At 41.2% G+C, this 21478-nt stretch overlaps 2 protein-coding genes across 2 annotated transcripts in view; both read right to left on the bottom strand.

Annotated features, from left to right (window-relative positions):
• Positions 1-8: 8 nt before the first annotated feature.
• On the bottom strand, positions 9-9216 carry apool (apolipoprotein O-like). The gene is made up of 11 exons (XM_061079872.1): positions 9161-9216; positions 8136-8234; positions 7898-8023; positions 7373-7427; positions 6718-6816; positions 5118-5209; positions 4897-5013; positions 4346-4574; positions 3656-4234; positions 2818-2943; positions 9-1650 (listed from the first exon to the last, which is right to left on the bottom strand). Exons 1-11 carry the CDS (start codon positions 9170-9172, stop codon positions 1562-1564), a joined length of 1623 nt encoding a protein of 540 aa, XP_060935855.1. The 5' UTR covers positions 9173-9216; the 3' UTR covers positions 9-1561.
• A 6516-nt stretch (positions 9217-15732) lies between these two features.
• si:ch211-26b3.4 (connector enhancer of kinase suppressor of ras 2) overlaps positions 15733-21478 on the bottom strand; it is a 54333-nt gene continuing 48587 nt past the window's right edge. The window contains exons 20-24 of the mRNA XM_061079891.1: positions 19600-19670; positions 19392-19492; positions 17555-18302; positions 16065-16327; positions 15733-15942 (exon numbers count right to left, since the gene is read on the bottom strand). Of these exons, the coding sequence (XP_060935874.1) occupies positions 15733-15942; positions 16065-16327; positions 17555-18302; positions 19392-19492; positions 19600-19670 (1393 nt within the window). The remainder of the gene's footprint in view (positions 15943-16064; positions 16328-17554; positions 18303-19391; positions 19493-19599; positions 19671-21478) is intronic.

Here is a 21478-nt window from a genome sequence, read left to right as displayed (position 1 = left end):
AATAAACCTTGATTTGACCATCATTTATTTCCTCTATTGAACAATGCAGTTCTTATTTAAATCAGTACATTTATGCTTTGGCTCAAATGAAAAAGGTGAACTGTAGACTGACCTGAGTCAATGCTCAGTGAATCTGTGAGCACAACAATCCGTTTATATAAATACTTATGACAGCACATGCTCACAATGTGAACATGCTGATGGGTAGCAGATGTAGTGCTAACATCAGTGTAGTGCATCACCATGGTAACACTAGCACAAAAAATCTAATAACAGCTGAGGATAACCAACGTATTTACAAAATCTGGATCAGATGGTGTTGACATGAATTCTCACAATAAATGAAAATTGAGTTAAAAAAAACCCATCTGGATTCATCCTCTGGGAACCACGTCACATTTGTACATGCGTGTGTGATATTATCATGGCCTTACACATTCAGACACTCTCACACATGTACATATGAGTGTAAAGTACTTTCACATGTCAAATATGTACATACTTAACTCAAGTGTTAAGAATGCTAGAGTGAAAACATAAGCGTGTGAAAGGAGAATGTATGGATGAGAGTCCTATACAAAGTCAACAACATACTTTTTTTCCCAATTTAATAAAATAGAGCATTGACAGTTGGAGCACAGCTCACTACAGGGCTGTTCAATATTTCTGGAGGATTTAAAGTTTCAGCTGTCAGTCGGGATATGAGATAGACCTTCAGCTAGGATGTGCAATGTTTGAAAATCTGTTTCTCCCTAGGAATCTTTCAATTGGACATTTTGCATGAACATCATTGGATTCATTTGTATTATTTAATATTTTTCACAATATCTTATAGTTATCATTCTTAAAGTGGAATATTCAGACCCTTGCTGTGGCCCTCCAGACTGTAGTCAGTTGCATCCTCTTTGCTTTATTTATCTTTGAGATGTGTCTGGAGTCCACCTGTGGATCTGTATAGAGAGACACTCTGTGTATGGTCCCACAATTCACAAGACAACAAAAATCCCCGAAAATATAGATTTATTTTGACTTCTTATAATTAACAAGTGAAGACGAAGTTTGATTCAACAAAACAGAACAGCATCAGTCCATCTCGTAAATGATACCATCAGACGTGCAGTGATTCCAGCAAACCAATGCTGTGGGCTAAATTACAATAAATAAAAGCACCATGCACTCGTGACTGTAGAAGCTGCAGCACAAAAAGCAAGTTATAGTTAGAGACACAAACACAGAGAAATGTTCTCATTCTGCCATCTGTGAACTAAAAGACTTGTAAATAGTTGTGGGTGTACATTTTTTCCAGGTTTCGGTCCTTCAATATAAACCCGCTGCCACGGCTCGCTTCTATTTGCAATGCAAATGTACTTGGCTGTTTTCTGTGGAAATATAAACGATGTAGGCAGAAAAACGGAGGATGGAAATATTGATGAAAAACTTCCCTTAGTATGCTCGCTTGCAAAAGGCCAATTTACGCTGCATAATGTTACAGAGTGTTTGTCAGTCCGCTTGAGACGGCAGTGTGGGAATGAGGTTTTCTCCTGAGGCCAACACTGGTGTCTCAGCTGCGTGTGCTGTACAGGTCTTCATCCTCAGGGTTGGATTGGCCGAAGTCCATCAGAGACGGGTCTGGATTGAAACCAGAGCCCCCTGGAGGGCAACAAGCAAAATGCAACACAGGATTACAACATGTTTGACTTTATGGGGAAGGAGCTGATCCCCTTACTGAGAGTGACAATAAATGAATTAGTAGATTCAATTTAAGAATAAGAATAAAAAGCCATAGTGTGGTATCAAAGTTTCTGTGACCACACAACACTGGTTGAACTGCTGCTCAGGAAATGGAACAGTTTACAGAACAACCACATCTCCTATGACAATTTTCTGAATTCACCTACAAGTGCTGGGTCTTGTATTAATGGGAATTTGTGCACTTTCCAGGTACAGACATGAGATCAAATGAATCTATTAATTTTCTTTGAATATGGGTTAAATTCGTTTGGCACCACAGGTCTAAGCTGCTTAAAAGAATACAATTAATAAAATGGATAAATGTTAAACCCTGTGTACAGTTTGTCAATTTGTGCACACTGATGCATTTGTGGGAACACAAGGATTCCTAATAGGGACTACTGACTCAAAATAAAAAAGATAGAAGCAAAGTGTTAAGACGACATAATAAGAATATTGTTTTTATTTAAATCCATCAAATTATAGCATGGGTTAAACTTAAAATCGTAAAAACAGAAAACTGTAACCTGTGTTATAAGCTGCCTGTAATAAAGGGACTCTGAGCTGAGTTAAAAGCCAACAACATGAAAGACCTACTTGACTATTAACATATCATTTGCATGCAGAAATCATTATACAAACAGTTTATCAGCCTTAGAGCACTTTATATATCATTACTTATCTCCCAACCAACCTGCCTTCTCTGAATACTAATACATTAATACTATGAACTAACTTATTTATAAATCGATAAACACATTCTGGTTTTCCAGTCGTTTTATAATTCACCAGTTACATAGCATAAATATTTCTCAATAGATTTGGACGCTACTTAAACTTGCAATGCACATTCTGTATGGAGGACATGAGCCGCAACATGCAACAGGGAGTTTATTTAGATTAGCCAGTGTATTGATGGGGAGAAATTCATCCTACACAACAACTGACGGGTTTGTTTGGCTGAAAGATGAGATGTAAGAGTTCAACTGCTTTTAGAATGGACTCGTTTACCTGCCCACTGATAACCTCATTATCAAACAAGGGCTCATTATAAAGTCTGGATAACTAGAAACTTGTTCACAGTACCTTTGCTTGGTTCTGCTGCAGGCTGCTCAGGAGGAGGGGGGGTCTCCTCCACAGCAGCAGCTGCAAACTGGTCGGCTACCTCTGGTTGAGCTGTGGACTCAGGCTCAGCTGATTCAATGACTGGCTCTGTGGAGATGTCAAAACACAGCCGGGGGTCAGCAGCAAGGTCATTCACTGAACTGATGTGTTTATAAAAGATATTGTGACTTCAGACTAATATTTAAAGTTTAAATATCTAAAATATCTAAATGCAGTTTACAAAGTTAAGATCTCGGATTTGACAACTAATAATAGCATTAAATTGTTTGGCCCTCAAAATGGGTGACAGAAGACTAAAACCTTTTTGCCATAACATTTATTGGATATTTTCTTACATTTTTGGAGCTTTCAATTTAATCTGCTAAGACCGTGTGCAACATATGTGTGATTCTCTCTTTTCAGCTTGATGAGACGTGTGCGTCATCATTTTCAAGACTGTTGAACTGTATCTTGATTCCCTGAAATACTTGTGGTAAAGGCTTTTTAAAAAATTGCATTTCAGACAATGGCTGCCGACCTCAGCACAGCAGTGTCTTTCATTCACAATAATTAACCAGCTGGTTGGAGGAGAGGAAGGATTAACAACAAACACCAAATGTTTAGGCTATCAAATGTTTTTGTTTTTTTTGTCATATCGGCTTCAAAGGCAGCGAAATAAAGGTATTTGTCGGTCAGCTCTTAATGAAACCGTCTGGTTTCAGGTGATTGTTTTTAATCAATACCACCTCTGTACCAACAGGGATTTTCAGGAAGAGGAATTTTGGCATCATCACAGCTATTTTACATGAAGGCAGAATACCTGCTGGCTCATCTAAAGGTGGTTCCTCAGTGGAAGGATCAGCCTCAACCTCAGCAGACTGGACAGGGGCAGCTTCTACACTCTCTGGTTCTACGCTCGCCGTGGACTCGGCTGGGCTTGCTTCATTTGAGACCTCCTCTGGTGCTTGTTCTGTGTCCAATGGCTCTTTGCTTTCAACAGGGGCGAGTAGTTCTTCAGAAGGAGCAACGTCGCCCTCTGCAGACTGGGCAGGGGCAGCTTCTACACTCTCTGGTTCTACGCTCGCCGTGGACTCGGCTGGGCTTGCTTCATTTGAGACCTCATCTGGTGCTTGTTCTGTGTCCGATGGCTCTTTGCTTTCAACAGGGGCGAGTAGTTCTTCAGAGGAAGGAGCAACCTCGCCCTCTGCAGACTGGACAGTGGCAGCTTCTACCATCTCTGGCTCTATGCTCCCCGTGGACTCAGCTGGGCTTGCTTCATTTGAGACCTCATCTGGGGCTTGTTTTGTATTTGATGGCGCTTCGTTTTCAACAGAGGCGGGTAGTTCCTCGGAGGGAGGAGCGGCTTCTGTTTCTGCCGGCACTAAATGTACCACAGCATCTGGACAGGAGAGGAAACACAGCACATCATCAGTGGAACCCCTCGTGTGACTTGTGTGTGAAACAGAGACGGAGACATAAACACAAGCACACAGATCAATACCTACAATACCTGTGTTTGTCTCTGTCGGGGCCTGGTCGGGGGAGATCTCTGTTAGTGTTACAGATGATGCCTCTTTTGTTATGTCAGCAGCAATGGGTTCATCAGAGGAAGGAACAGACTCTGCTGATTCCACCTCTGTTTCTGGTATCGTGGCACTTTGGGATGAGCTGATGTCTGTGGTGGAGCTGACCTCCAAAGCTTCGACCGCTGCAGACTCTGGACTGGACACTGTGGCAGACTGACACCATGCACAACACAGTATAGACTTTATTTTTAAAAATTACCAAACCTCTCAGGGACTTTGTAGAACACAATGTTCGAAAACAAAGTGCTGGGAAAGGAAATGGAATATCATCTACTGAGAAACAGAAGGGATTTTTTTTAAGCAAATTATGCAAATGGTACACAACACAGTGGGAAGTGTTTCCGTTAAATGGGTTAAGCTGATGTTTTTGTTTTAGTCACACACAGCAAAACAGCTTAACAATAGTTTCTATTTTAAAGAGCGGTTGAATCCATACATGACAAAGAAAATAAATCTGTTGAATATGATAGTTCACCTCTGGCTGTGAAGCACTGATCTCTTTGGCGACAGGCTCCTGAGGCTTTGGGGTGAGCAGTGAAGACACAGCAGCACTGCTCCACTGCCCTGCAGCGTAAACCTTCCTACCCGTCACCTTGGGAGTGAAAAACAAAATAACAGCATTATGCTCTGAAAATACTGAGGTTTGTATCTGGAACTGATACTTAACAAAATGTCAGAATTTAAAAAAGCAGGTACCTTAACTACAGCCACTGCTTGGGCTGGGTAACACACTGACACTCCAGCGCTCATCAAGCCCAGTGGAACAGCCACCCTCTTGACACGAGAGCCTGAAATGAAGTTTTACATAGAGGACAGGCAATCAATCGAACTTGACACTGATTAGATAATGAAGGACGACTTCATCCAAGGCTGCTGCATTCACAATGGTCAAACACACACACCACACACAGCTCAATTGTATCTTAATAAGACCCTTTTCAGAATCCAGTCACGAGTTGAATGCCAGCTGAACATTTCCAAGCTTTAGTAACAGCTGTCTATGTTTTGAATGGAAACTTAATTTAATGACATTACTGTTTAAATTCAATTTACTGACACAGAGGGGAAGACCAATAAGTGCCTATAGAAAACTGAAATTAAAACTTTGCTCCTGATGTGTTGCACTTCATTCTTTGCTTCATCAGTAGGTTTAGTGACAAACTTTGGTCTGTGAATGCTGATCACCAGTGATGAACCAGTGACAGCTGACTTATATGAATCAGTTAAATGCACATCAAACAGACCTGTCATATGTGAACCTGCATTATGAAACCTGTTTTATTACCTTCGCCAAGGAGGTTATATTTTCATCTTGTATATTTGTTTGTCTGATAGTTACGAGCATTACACAACAACTACTAAATGGATTACCATGAAACTATATTTAGGGGACTGATATCTCTAAGTGTGTACAATTTGGTGCAGCTTCATTCAATTTAAGGAGACTGTTTGGGCTATACTGACAGCTGCTTTAGTATCATACAAAGATAATGAGTGATTCATGACTGTATGAGGTGGCAAGGCATCATCACAATTGGGCATTATAGAACAGGACATCATTTTGTTTAAGCATCTGTTTGGAGGAGTCTTTATGGGCTGTCATAAAGACTGTAAACTGTACAATTAGTAAATTTACTATGTACAGAAGTTACACTTCCAACGTCATATAAGCTATATCAGCAATGAACCGTCCTTCATGCTACTATATGATAATGATATTGCAAAGGACTTGTGGCAGTTCCTTTTATTCTTAAATTAATTAATATACATCACTGAAACATCTAAATACTAGATACTGACAATTTGTTTATCTGATGGTGTAAATTCTTACAAAACTATTTATTATTTCTCTTTCAACAGTGGAACAAAGGGAAATATTAGAGGACTGTCAAGGAGAATAAACAAATGTCTTTGATCATTAAAAATGTTCTGCATAGGTGTGGGCGTCAGAACTTTGATACTCTGAGCATCAACCAAATTGTGTATGTAGCTCTGAAAATAGAAGGCTTTGTAGAATTTATTTGTCTTTTTCAATTTGACTTAAGTCTGATTTTGTTTGTTCTATGATAAATCAAATTTATTATCGTAAATTAAAACAATTATAAGACACATGTTTATACTTAGCAACTTCGGAAACAGAAAGGATAACTAATTTAAACTGACATCTCGTATTGACAGTAGTGCTGAAAATATAAACAATAGCAAGGCTTTTTCAAACTGTTTTGTTAGTGAGTAAAAATAATTGTTCCCAGCAGGTCTAAAGTGTTTGTGATGTAGTGACAGGCTGTCAGTTTACCTTTCCGCGCCAAGAACATGCCAAGCAGGCCAGCCATAGTGATGGTGCCAAATCTGGGTAGAAAACCTGGGGGAGGGTCTTTCAGGTAATAGAATACATCTGGGAAACAGGTGACACAGTTACATTCAGTTTGTGAGACAATTAGTGTTGGGCAATAAAACAATATCAAGAAGTATTGCAATACAATAGAAATATAACAGAATTTCAATATATATTTATATAATGAGTATACATTGTACAAGCACAGTGAGGAGGTATAACACATAATCCATCCACCTCAGATTTGTTGTTTTTGCTGATTGTCAAGTGGTAATCATGCTCTGCTTATAAGGACCAGTTCAAAACCACAACCTTCACTCAGGAGCAGAGATTACTCATTAAACTAAAAGGAAATGATAGTGTGACATTTATAATGATGATAAACGATATCGACTGATTGGAACATTTGATATAGTCTTAATGCCAACAAAAAAGACATTAGGGCACCAAAAACTTTAGTACAAATGCGCAAAAACTAATTTCACAGATTTGACTCCATTATTATTAAATGCTTTGTTAGGAAGCCAATATCTAAGGATCTGAGTTTCATGGGGGGAGAGAATCTTAGCTAAAGATGAAACCTTGAGGGGACTGAAGCGACCTACTGTTGGCTCACCTTGTCCTGAATGATATAGATTAACACTTTGTCTTTTCACAGAAACACAGGCACCCTGCAGGAAACAAAAAAACATAATGTCAAGATAACTTCCATCTCGACAACTCAGACACATCTGAGTCAGTGTGAAGTGCCCCCCCCCTCTCGTCTTCCACATTATCAAACTGTCAAATCTCCTCAGAGAAACGTACAGCAGCTATTTCCTGTCTGACTCCTCAACTTTCCTTTTTGCAAAATCAGAACTGCACCGAGCACAGGCGGCACATAGGATTTTTATCTCCAACCGCAAACGAAAGGAACAAAAACATGTGCTGTAAATCTAACATGAAGGTGCACGAGATCTCTTAGACACATTTTAGCTGTTGTTCCATTCATGCAACACCTATTCATATCGTTCAAAGGGATGATCTGTTTGTGTTATGCGCTAGACAGAATGTGAGAGTATGAATTACTTCTATCAAGTGTTATTGGTTATCTTTAAGAAATTCTCTAAATATATTTAGATACACAACCAACTATAAATACCTTTACAGCCAGGGCAAATGGCAGTATGGTCTCTCTGGCTGCTGTTAGCCCACTCTCGATAACGCCCGGGCTCCTAGGAACAAACTGAACCTCAGCGGACGGTAACAGGGGGGTGTAGACGTTCAGCTGGGGACAGAGGCAGAGTTACAGGGTCAGCATCTTGTAAGGTGCAACAGTTCAGTGACTGGCAACAGGCACTCTCGTAACAAGTCTCCTGACTGTTTCATTCGGCCATTACCTTTTCTCGAGTGACCAGACCATCAGCGGGGGCTTCACTCACAGTGTACACACGGATGGAGGCTATTCCCAGCACCGCCGGGACGGCCACCATCACCACCTACATCACACAATAACAATACACACCTGAGTTTAGTATCTACCAGCTCATAGGAACATTCACTGACTCACAAACAGGGGGTTACTGTGTCAGAGGAGGGAGAAGAATATAACCTCCATTAACAGAAGTAACAAAACCACAATATGAGAGGGTATATTGTGAACAGTAAGGGTAAGTGAGTGTTTATGCAATGTTGCCACTCGTCCAATAAGTTATATAATTACATGTTAACTTTATGGACATTTATTTTTTAATCATTGACATGGAGGCTACATGTGGCCGTAGGTTCACCTTGAACTTCTACCACTGGTTTTGTGTGACGTTGGGTATTTTAAATAATGGAATGTGTCATTAAATATAAGTTTAACTATTCCTATAAGTATATGTCACATTAGTGGAGTAGACTGTACTATACATTGGACTTCTAACAGTAGGAGTTCATATATTAATATTCTTGTCAGCACAGACATGGAAATATGTATCAGTGCTGTTAGCATAAATGATTAGCATCCTTACAGTGTGTTTGAATGGGTGCTGTTGAACTTGCAGCTAAACTAAGCTAACCTCAACTGTGACGTCGCAGGCACAGTGTGGACACTCTCTCGTTTATCTACCGAGACAAATGCTTATATCCATCAGCTGTCACACAACCGTATGAGACTGTCACGCTAATGGAGGGAAAGCTGCACACACGCAGCAGCACAGCAGCCCTGCGCAGTTAGCTCGGACTCTCTGAACGAGGCTAACACACTGGACGCTAAGTTAGCAAAGCGGTGCTCATGCAGCCTCGTAGCCCGGGAAGCGACAGTCAGCGACAGCTCTCCATTCACGGCCCGGAGCGGGTAACGTTACACATTCACTGACAATACACACGACAAAGTGTAGCATGCAGAACTTTGAATAGGAAAAGTCAAGCATTTATTCACCTTGGCCGCCATGACAGCGCTCCTCCTTCTTCTTTGGGCTTCGGTGACCAGCTTCACTGCTCAGGGTCCAAACCACGGTCACATACCGCCACCTAACGGCCTGAGGAGGCAGCTGCACCGGGTCGTGTTGAGCTGAACACTACGTTCACAAGCTCTCAGTACACTGTAGGTGAACTGTAATGTATAATGTTCTCTCATTTATTCAATTAATGAGATAACATTATACATATCTGCAATCATACATATATGTTCAGTTCTATGTTACGTGACAATAAATATTGTCAAAAGTTTTTGAATCATACTGAATTCATTTGATTTGACAGTCAGGTATTGAGTACATGCAGTTGCTGATACAACTACTAGGCTACTTAAATATATATCACACTAAATAGTTAGAAACTAACTGGACCTCTTTAACCCTGTAAGACCCAAATATAGAAAAACCTAAAAAAAAAATTATTTGACCTTTCAGATCATGTTGTATGAGGCCTTTGATGCAGAAATGAAAGATTTTTAAGAAAAAAAAAGTTTATGTACGTTTTTAGAGAAATGTTGTAATATTGCAACATTGGGCTTAGTTGGGAGCAGGATTTCTGTATTTGTACTCACGTTGTGTGAACAATTTAGAACAACTAAGGGTTCATTTGCAGGGTTGATTGCTTACTTAGCCCCATAACGGTATATAACATTAATAAATATCACACATTAGTCATATTTTTATCAAGTCATTTATTAAAATTATTAAAAATATTAAACAAGATAAAACTCTTAAAAAGCGCGTTTTTTCCCTCTTTTTTTCTTTTTATGACATTGGTCATGAAGACTTTCATTGGTGGTGAAAGTCCCAAAAACAGTCCCTGTTGTCTAAAAAGCAAAGGCGAACATCACACTTTCTGCATTGCGTGTTGGTGTATCCTTTATTGCACTGTCTGCAGCGTCCTCTCCCTGTCTTCCTTGGAAAATGACCAACTAGGTCCTTGCGTACATCCAATGGGAGGTTTGCACATCTCTTGGATGGCCTCTTCTGAGCATTCAGAGGGCTTCCTGATGTCACTGACTGTGTTGCTGGGCTCCCTTTGCCTGAAGATGGCCGTCCTCTCTTTGGAGTTTGAAGTGTTGCGTTTACCAGGATAAGAGAGGATGCTAGCTGTGCCTGAAACTGTCTCCTGTTCATTGTCTCTTTGCTAGACACCTTGAGCGCTTTACAGTCCCGCTTGTAGAGCAGCCAGGCATTGATCACAGCGAGGATGATGGTGTGCCAGAAGATGTACATGTACCAGCGACGGGATTTGATGGGGAACTTATATTTGGCTGTAAATGAGTCCAACAAATCCACACCTCCCATGTACTTGTTGTAGGCACCAACAATGTAAGGCCTCTCAACTTCAATGAAGGTTTTGTTGGCTTTGTCCCAGCGTTGAATCTTCTGCACAGGTTCAGGTCCAGCAAAGGATGACACAAGTGTGACGGCCCTGCTGTCATACCATTTGACAGCACAGATGTTGTGATTCCCCTCCACTCTGACGTCATAGCTTCCTCTCCCCTTTTTCTTCAAGCTCTTCTCGTCTTCAAGGTTACAGTTGGGTAATTATCACGTAATTATCAGCTGGACAGACCATGGGTGGTTGGTTTTCTTTGTCCACTTCTTTACAGACATCTTCATCGGAGTCTTCATCACTCTCATCTGTGTCACTGATTTCAATCTCAACCTCACTCTCTCCATTTTGGACCAGGTCAATAACATCCTGCACCGTGTATCGCGGCTCTCCCCTTGCTGGTGGCATTCTGAAAAAAAAATATCAATTAATTAACATGAATATATGTTTTATATATTGTAGTACATAACCTGAAGGAATAGATAGGGTGGTGGACCAAGTGCTCAGGGTAGAAATGTTTTCCATGCAGACAATACTGTCTGCCTGGTAAGTCGCTTTGGACAAAAGCGTCTGCTAAATTCCCTAAATGTAAATGTAAATGGTTTAATGGCTCTAATTATCATACTAAAAGGAAAACATGCATCCCCCCCACTTACATCCACACCCCACATTCAGGAACATTCCTGTCCCCAGAACTGAATTGTTCCATGGACAAAGTCATGGAATTTTAGGTCAGGCTGATCAAATTAACTACATTTTTTAGAGATAAAACTTTTAAATCAGTCAAATTTGACCAGAACACAACACAAGGGTAGAATGTATACTATCCATGTATAAAGAAAATACTCTGTTTCAGGCAGTGGTGTAGTGGAGGGAACACAACCTGTTTGAGCCCACTGCAACAAGCCAGCTATTTTGACTACCACATTCACCCAGTGTTGTATAATTGCAACAATTATATAATAAGCTCTAAAAGAAATTTGATGCATCTATTCCACACTAACTACATATGTACATGCTCTAGACATTATAATAACAACCAAAAAAAATATAAAAGACATTTTACTTACATGCATCTGATGAATCCAGTCCAATGAAACCAATAGATGTTGTTCGAAGGAAACCTTGAGAGGTTGTGTGAGTTCATGGCCAGAAGGCGTGACTTATAAACAAATGTACGATCCAATAACATTGTGAGACTGAACAATAGGACCCAATGACTATGTAAATGTGGTAAAAAAACAAGGGAAAAAAAGCCAGATTGTTTTTTAGGATGGTTAAAGGTAACGTTGTAATTTTACAACAAGGGGTGCTACAGGGTTTAAATCTTAGTTGAATACCCCTGCTGTAGGTGATGACTTTTATTATATATATCTATATATTTATATATAAAGTACCACATCTCCACACGTGAAGCATTTGTTAAGAAAACACATTGGATTATTAGCGGTAAGGAAATTACCCAGGGGCCTCTGACCTGAACAGGCTCCAAAATCTCCATGTTCATTGCAAGTCTGATTGTTTCGTACGGAAGAGGATTAGGGCCACTGTGGAAAAAACAAGTGAGTTCTGAGTTTAAACTCAGAATTCTGACTTTAATCTCAGAATTCTGAGAAAAAAGTCAGAATTCAGAATTCTGAGAAAAAAGTCAGAATTCTGATTTTAAACTCAGAACTCACTTGTTTTTTCCACAGTGGCCCTAATCCTCTTCCGTAGTTTCGGTATAATCTGACATACAGAAATGTTTTTATGGATATAGTAGCACTTAATATTATTATAAAACTTATTATCAAGCCAATGTGTTGTAGAGGGCGCTGTGTCAAAATAAAGCGTGTTTTGATCCTGAATGAAGGTCAAATAGTTTAAACACAAACTAACCCAAAAACCCACATTAAGTATCGTTCGTAACACAGAGCCCTGTTTGTAATTGAGTCATTGAGATCTTGGAAACAATAGAACTTTCCACCAAAACCAGCTATGGATGCCATGAATATGTAGACGGGTGTTTCAGTTGTCATACTGATTACTTTTGGCTAGATGCTGATAAAGAGAGCAGGTACAGGTTCAGTTTTTTGTCAGAGGTATATTTTACACACAATCCGAATAGAACATACTGTACAGGCCCGTGTTATGGTGTGACCCCTGCCCTTCATTTGAAATCTGCTACTTTGTCTCCTTCAATAAAAACAATGCAATGCTCTTTCAGTGAATACAAGAAAATGTACACATAAACAGAACAAAGCGCATAGTGCAGAGGATTCAGTTTATTGAAGTCAAAGTTTAACAACTTAAGTTTACAATCTGTATTTTTTGTAATATATATTCATATATATGAAACCAAAAAAAGGCTACTTTAGGAAGAATAAATGTCATTTTCTTTCTTTTTTTTAATATCATCTTTAGTCAGTTTTAATGTACAGAATAACAGTAAGCTAATATTATCCTTAAAAAAGAGCAATATGTTCCTTTTTTAATGTCGCAGTGCAACTTACATCTTACACACCTGTGCAATGTACCATGAGGTGTACACCCCTGAAAGAACACACAGTGGAATCTCCCGTTTCGGCCTGTTTCTGCAGGTCTACACACACAAAGGTCTGGGAGGGATTACACAGTCTGTGCCTACAAATCATAACTCAAATAGCTCCATAATCTACAGTATGTCGCCTGCTCAGCGGAGCAGCGGTTGGCAAAAAAGAAGAGATGAGAATCGGAGGGAGGTCTGCAGACTAAAACTCTATCCTGGCTCCTCTACAGCTGTGTGTGTATAAGATCGCCAGGATTGTCAGTCCATCGTTGCCCAAGAGAGGGTTGGGAGGCACAGGGAAAGTGCTTGCATCGTTTAGTTTCCTTTGTGGTACTCTCAAATTAATTAACAAAAAGCACGAGCTATAACTTTGAAGGGAGTGTTATATTTCACAACAGTGAGACGGGATGAAAAAACCAGAACCTACACTCAAAGACCGACAGTAAAAGATGAAGAATAAGTACAGATAGTGCTGGATGCAGCAGGTGCTACGCATGTCTCTCAGAGTCTTCGACACTGGGGGCACTGTTGAGTCCTTGGCCTGATATTGCAGATGAAATGATTCATCCGAGTTTCACAGACATTACAGACCAATTAATGTAGATGTCTTTGACCACCCAGTGTCAACCATAGGAGGGAATGTCAAAAAAAAGCTTCTGTTTTTAGAAGCAACTGCACTGTCTACTCTCAGTAAGATTCCTGAAACCTTTGTGGTTGTCTCTCTATGTAAACCATAGACTTTATATACAGTCTATGATGTAAACCAAAACAGTTAACTGAAGGTTAGATGCTGTGTAGGGTTCTGCATTAGATCGAACAACTGAGCAGCAGCAGTGCCTCCCTCAGTTATTGTACAGTTTGTGTGTCTTCAAACACCATCTAATGAAAAAAAATACTTCAAACCTACGAACATATATTTAAATTCATTCTTCAACAGTACCTTTGCATGTATCATGCGCTACAAGTCTAATTATCTTGCAATCGTGAAAGGAAGATTGAAAAAAAATAACTAATGACCCACAATAGATTACCCTGTCCAATCAAATCAGTCCCAGGCCTTTTCTCATGCAACACATCACCAGGAGAGGATGATGTAACCCAGTACAAACTGTCAGTCAACTTTCAGTGACTGTGGTTGTTGTTGTTGTTGTTGTTTTTGTTGTTGTTGCTGTTTGCCTCCTAGTTGTTCAACTGCTAAACACCCTGCACCTACAGAGTGAAGAGGGGGACACTGCAAAACCTTGGCATAGAATACATCATACTTTACATTATATCTATGACACAAAACGTAAATAGATTTATATATTCTTCTATGTTTAAATATATTTGTAGACTGTACACAAATCTTTAGAAAATGAGACGGCAAATGCTTTTTACCTGATATTTTGAACAGCAATGGTAAAGAGGCCGATGAGACATAGACCCTGTGATGCAGCCAATGAGATATAGAGATGTAGAAAGTGCATTCTTTGTAGTGAGTGACTCCTTTGAAAAGAACTCTCTAGCTCTTGCATTCGCTGTTTACAAAAATAAAAAGAAAGAGAAAAATGAAAAAAAATCAAATTGTTTTGCACCCACGCAAATACATACTCTCCCGTCTTCCCTCCGCTACCTCTAGAAGCATATCACAGTGGTAGTGGAACGCAAACATTTACATCAGTATACACAGCAGTATACACATATACACAAGTCTTTGAGGACTGGAGAGAGAGAGAGAGAAGAAACAAAAGAGGGGACGGAAATTAAGAAAAGAGAAGGAGGCGACGGAGAGAAACACAGAGAGAGAGGGAGACAGAATGCCAACTCAATCGTAGAGTTGCACTCCATCAGAGGAGCCTCCTTCTGCAGATAAAAGTGTGTGTCTTTTGTAACAGTTCACAGTTTGAAATAGTGTGCATCAAGCCGGGACAACGTAGCTTCTCAACGCTCGTGACACTCGTTAACATCGGCTAAAACAGACATACCAGCATCGATGGCTACCTTTCACAGTCTTATACCAAAGTCACTAGGTCATTGCCCTTACTTCCACCCCACACTGTTCCATCACATCAGCCTGGAGTAACAGTAAGGTCCCAGTAAATGAGTGAGATATGCAGCAAGAGAAAAATGTAATAAAAACAAAACGTTAGAGAGAGAAAGGGGGAGAACTGGTGGCTCTGGGTGCAAAGTTCATCAGTACAAAAGTACAGTGCTGTGTTGAAAAGGATTCTCCTCTGTATTGCTGCTACATAGCTCCCCCTGCCCCCTAAAATCAATCGGAAGAAAATAGCGTAACCAATACAAAGGAACGGACGTGTTTAAAAAGTCTCCTTTTTTTTCCCATTTTGCTCGACAAGCGTGTGGAGTTTATGCTGAGTTCCATAGACAAAGGAAGATTAATGCTTTCTGTTCAGGCATGCAATAGGCACCCTGTGGGGTCCTCAAGATTATCAAAAGTTCATACACGCAGGTCTCAGACTGTTCCCTCTATGATATTTACACATCTTACAATGTGTGTTCCTGTGTGTGTTTGTGTGTGAGTGCGTGTTCAGAGTTGTGATCAGGGGAGAGGGTTTGGGTGACGTAAAGCTCTGTGGTGTGTGTGTGTGTGTGTGTGTGTGTGTGTGTGTGTTTGTATGTGTGTGTGTTTTGTGTGCGTATCAGTTCAGTCTTTGCGTCTCTTCTCTTTCTCACACGTGTGTCTCAATGAAGGAGTGTGTGTGGGTCATAAGCGGTGCGGCCAGCGGGGAGAGCTCGTCCTGGCCGTTGGTGCCGGGGCTGAGCTGGCAGATGTCGGTGAAGAGGTCGCTGTGCCACTGCTTCCACTCTCTGAAGGTCTGGGAGCACAGGCCAGGGTCCTCCAGGAGGGCACAGATCACCGCCAGCTCCGACTCTTTGGCCTGTGGGAGAGCAAAGAGAACACCGGGGGGATTACTGCGCTGAGTCCTCACACACCTAATTCTTCCTTAAATCCCCAAATCGTTGCTGTGTTTTGTGACAGAATCGCTCTCTTTTGTGCTACCTTCAAGGTGCTGCGGAGGGCTCGCACCCGGTGTAGCCTGTCGTTGAGCAGCGGGTCCCTGGCTCGCTGGGTGAAACAGCGTCGAAGCTCTTGCCTGCTACAAGGTCTGGGGTCTCCTAGGGCCGTCACGTTAGCTTGCTCCAGGGCCCGGTAGAGCTGCTCTAGACCATCTAAAGACTCTGGCTCGCGGCCCTCTGACACCCGCCGCTCCCTTCCTTCTGACACCCTCCTCTCTCTGCTCTCAACTCTCAACTCCCGCAGGTCTGAGACAGCCAGGAGACAACCAGTAAGAGTCGGATTCATAACGTACATGGTGTGTTTTACAACTAACAGAAATACTACTGCTACTACTACCACTACTACTGCTGCCATACTACTACTAATAATACTAATAATACTACTACTATACCAAAAGTGGCATTCTACAGCAAACTTCAAATAAAAACATTTTTACCAAATTAACCTCTTAAAAATGTAAATTTACTTGGATAATTGAACTTTACTTCATTCTCTTCCAATTTTTACCACTTGATGATTCTATACAACCACTACAACAACAAAAAATTTCAGATATAATTACATTACAGATTTAACGTTTTCAGATTGCTTCCACATTATTTGTGGCCCTACAGCTTTTGGTTTACCCAATATGTAAAAATTAAGTAAAGTCATGTTCTTTCCCTTTGTGAATTTGGTTTGGAAATTTGATCATGAATTCAAAACACAGAACTGACCATATAGATTATTGTTATGTCAGATGAGTAGAATAATAAACGTATATGGTCTGTGTACCTTTTTATTAAATGTCACTCACAATCAAAAATTGTACAGTTTCTTGTACGTCTTGTTGATGCAATTCTCAGCAATCCTCATAGACTTATTTGGGATTTTTGAAGAATTAGTGTTGTGCAAAAACCAATCATAGAAACAGAGCACATGTATACTAACACATATTATTGTATTTAACCTGTTCTGATTTGTCTGAGCTGACCTGTGAAACGTGTCATCAGTTCAAAATCATATTTATTTGCTGCTTTCATAAAATGAGCTGATGAGATATAAGCTACTGTCTGAGCTGCTAGAGAGGGACACTTGGTTTCCAGACCACAAGTGAATTTACATATAATAAGATGATAAGCTTGTAACAGATGATTCACTACTGTTGTTTAAGTGGTTTAACCACTTAAACAACAGTAGTGAACCTAAACTGCAAAATATAGTAAGTAATTCAAATTCACTGCAACAATAAAATACACCTCACAAGTTGATGCATCAGTAATAAAAATCTGCTGATGTAATGTTAAATACAACAAAACTCATCCTTATAGTTCTTATAATGGATCCTTTCAGGGGTGTGGTTAATATGCAGTACATACTGTATGCAGGGAATCTTAATGGTTCTGAACTGATTTGTCTCTTAAAGGTTGGTTCTCTCTGTGTGTGCTACTGCTCCTCTCTTTGCACTGTGTAATTGAGTGTGATTGTCTTACCCTCCTCACCCTCGAGAACGACTGCAGCCTGCCCCTCTGCCTCTTCATCCTCGCTCCTCTCCTCCATATGAACTGAGGTGTGCAGCAGCTTTCCTGGCAGCGAGTCCCTGTTCCTGGGCAGACTCTGACTCCGCTGCTTGTGAGAGCGCCGGTGCGTGTGGCTGTGTGTGTGTGGCCCCCGGTCCAGAGGGAAAGGCCCGTCCCGTTCCCTGTCCCTCTCGGCGGCGTGGTGTCTCCGTACGGGCAGCGTGGCCTGCCTGCGTCTCTCCGGGGACATGCCCTGTCTGCCCAGGCCCCCGTAGAGCCCCATGTCTCCTGCCATGCTCCCCATTAGGCCCCCGTAGTCATTCTCCCCGGGTGCCGTCTGGAGGAAGTGCAGACCCGCACTGGTCAGAGGGGTCTCGATGAGGTCCTGCCAGGAGCGGCGCTCACGGTGGGTGGAGCGGCAGCCGGACGAGTGGGTACTGGTGCTGCCCGTGCCCATGCCCATCCCGTCTCCACGCTGGTCCTCAGCTGAGGAGTGGGAGTGGGTGGACTCGCTGGAGAAGTGCCGGCCATGCTTGGGTTCAGGGAAGGGGCTAGAGGAGTTGACCTGGAGAGGGAGAGGGGATGTGGAAGAGACCATCTGTGGAGGGATGGGGGAAGTGGAGGCACTCATTGGTGGAGGCAGTGGGGACGGAGTGGAGCGCATGAGGCTCATGGAGCTGACGGAGCGGGGCAACTGGTCATAACTGTGGAGGAGGTTAGCCTGAAGGGCAGGGCCGGGGGTGAGTGAGGGTGGACGGTATGCGCCAGGAGGGAGAGCAGTGAGGAGGGATGGGTAAGAAGGGTGACCCGCAAAACGAGGAGGAGGAGGAGGAGGAGGAGGAGGAGGAGGAGGAGGAGGAGGAGGAGGAAGAAGAAGAAGAGTCAACAGAAGAAGAAAGGACAGGAAAGAAAAGAGGGCAGAGAGAGACCAAAAAATGAGAGCAACAAAGGATGAGATGGCAGATGAGAAACTCCAGCACGGAGTGACATGACTGATGCATGGTCCAGCTGGGAAACATCATACCAAGGCTCCCATACATGTTTGAACATATTACACTCAGTGGTGGGATTCTATTCCACAATATTTAAATATAACTATATAAATAACTATGTTATGTATAAAAGATGTTTAATAATTTGACGTGAGAACTCACTGTTGAGGAAACACCTAAGGTGGCAGAGACTTCTCCATTAATTAATAAGTGTAGCATAATCTACAGCATTCTTTTTTAATACTACCGACACTGCACTGTTTTTGTGTTGAGAAAATATACAGTAACAACAGTTTATGATGTAGCATACCTTTGCATCAGGGAATGGGCTACACTCGTAAAATACTTTAAATATATTTAAAAGAAAGACCTTACTTTTACCCAAGTAGAAAAGTTAATCTGGTACTTTTAATTCTCCTTGAGTAAATTTGTATCAATTCATTTATTATTTATTTATTCTATTTATTTAGTACTTCATCCACCGCTGGTCGAACTGACAGGTTACAGTGGTTATCTCATCAAAAGAAATGTAATGTGCTTTGTGAATCGTTGCCACCTAGAGGTCAGATTGTGTATCAGCTCTGGAACGAGAACAGAGAAGTGATGGTCTTGGCTGCTTACGGAGCCAGATAGTCTCACACTCTGATGTATTATTAATGCTGAGGGCTCTGGTCTATGCAGCTCTGAAAACTGTGGGGCTTTTAAAATAAAATATGCTATCAGAACGAAACACTGCAAAAAGAAGAGTGTGGGTAAGTGTGCATGTAAATGTGTCTGTATGTGTGTTTGTTTGTGTGTGTGTGTGTGTGTGTACTTACTGATGGTGTGCGGTGATAAGTATCACAGTGGGTTGATGGTCCCTCCTGTTTGAGTGTCATTGAGCCATCGACCTCGTCTTGATCACTCTCACTCCAGTAGTCTGATATTCAGATAAGACACAAACACACCATCGCACACACACACATCAATTGTGATTCATGGACGAAAAAGGGAACCAATAATTTCAAATAAGCCGATCCGTCTTACCTTCATCGGGACGCGGCACCTTGTCATCTGGTGTGTAGCCAATAGCGGCCAACCCCAGTCGGTTCATCCACCTACCGGAAACAAGGGAAGAAGAGAGGAAAAGGGAGGGATGAACAGTGAGGAGGAAGAAGTTATCTGGGGACGTATGAAAAGTAGCAGAAAGGAGGACAGGAAAGGATGGGTTATGTTGGGTAAATGGTAGGTGATGAATAAAAAACGTTGACTGTAAATAATTCAAGGGGCGTCTCTTAACCGTTGATATCTGTCTAACTGACTCCATCCCCCTGATGAAGGGAGAAAAGCATCCAGGTAATTAGAGAGATGGATGAGAGAAGTTACAGTCCTCAGTTCCAATGTCTCTCAGCAGTGACTTTGAGATAGCGGTCTTTCTCGACATTCATACTTTGTCTTCATCCTGTCCTCCTGTCTGTCTTCACTGAAGATCCCATCTTGTCCTCTGTCTCTACAATAATGAGGGTTGCTACTAAGAATAGAGACTTAGTTTGTGCACTGGTTTCTTTTTTTAACCGACTAAAGATTGGGATACTGCAGCTTGTTCTGAAGTTGTCCAAAAATTTTAAAACGCATAAACTGACCAAATTGTTGCACTGTCTAACATGTTCCTTCATTATAATCATGGGCACTGTAGTCAAACCCCAAACAGCATCCTGCTGCTGTAAACACTCACAAGGGCAACAAATGTACATTGTAATTCAAAGTTTCCTCCTGTTGCTTTAATATTAGCAACAGAAAAAATGCAGTGCCCACCTGATGTAAGAGATCATTTAATTGTTAAGATCACAAGTAACATTTGTAGCGGATTTTAAGGATTTAAATGTACATTGTACATCAAAACAATAACAAAAGTTATAGTTTGATGATGTCATGAAGCGGCATGGGCTCATGGGAGTTGCTGTCTTCGCCCCCATTGACAATGAAAAACTACTTGATGCGTGTTCATAGGTGAGTTAATGTTTAAAAGTTCTATTCACGTTAAGCAGTAAATAAGTGACCAATACAAACCGTGTATTGTATACTCGACTGGTTAACTGTGTTTTTCCTTCATTATACATTGTTTGCTGCGGCGGTTAGTAGAGATGAGCAAAGTCACAGGTATAGTGGATATGTCATAACTACAAGGCGACCAAACTGAAACCTCACGTTAAAACTCTAGTAAATTTAAATGTTGCATAGGGGGACTGTTGGGCCTTTTGTTTGTTTGTGTAGTGGACACATGTGACCGAAATAATTCACCAAAGACTGTTAATGTGGTTTACACTGTATTTGATTTTCACTATGTGGTTTACACTATTACTCACTCGTGTAAGGAGCTGTGGGGTTACCATGGTAACAAGGGCACCAGGAGGGGTTAAAAGTGGATGTTTTGATAACACCACAAAGTTCTCTGTAGCCGTAAAAGGTTTGTAAATAAACGCCAGCGAGAGGTGCAGACAAAGAGAAATCTCCTGACTAATTCATCCCATCGAGTTCTACAGTTTGTATGCTTATTACCAGGATTGCAAATACTCAAACGGATATTAATACTAATACTAAAAACCACTCAACCAATTTGAAATCTAGTTGTGATGTGGACTTATATATAAGTTTATATAACTCCGGCCTCTGGTTGTGTACACTCAAAAGTGTGGCCGAGCTGTATGTGCTGTTGTGTGGTTTATTTCAACTCAATTTTTTCAGTAGTATTCAGCCACAGCTAAACCATACTATGAATACTCCTCCAAGAATAACACAGTGGCCAAATTTATAACTAGTCTGGTGCCTGCTTTATAAAGATAAAGTGTTATCCTACAAAATTAGCGCTCTGGTGGTTTGCATAAAAAGGCTGGCCTCAGATGGAGTCGAATTCCCTGCCTCAATG

This window comes from Limanda limanda, chromosome 10, assembly GCF_963576545.1.
Source record: "Limanda limanda chromosome 10, fLimLim1.1, whole genome shotgun sequence".
In the NCBI taxonomy this organism is placed as follows: Eukaryota; Metazoa; Chordata; class Actinopteri; order Pleuronectiformes; family Pleuronectidae; genus Limanda; species Limanda limanda.
This window is presented reverse-complemented; position numbering and strand designations above follow the sequence as displayed.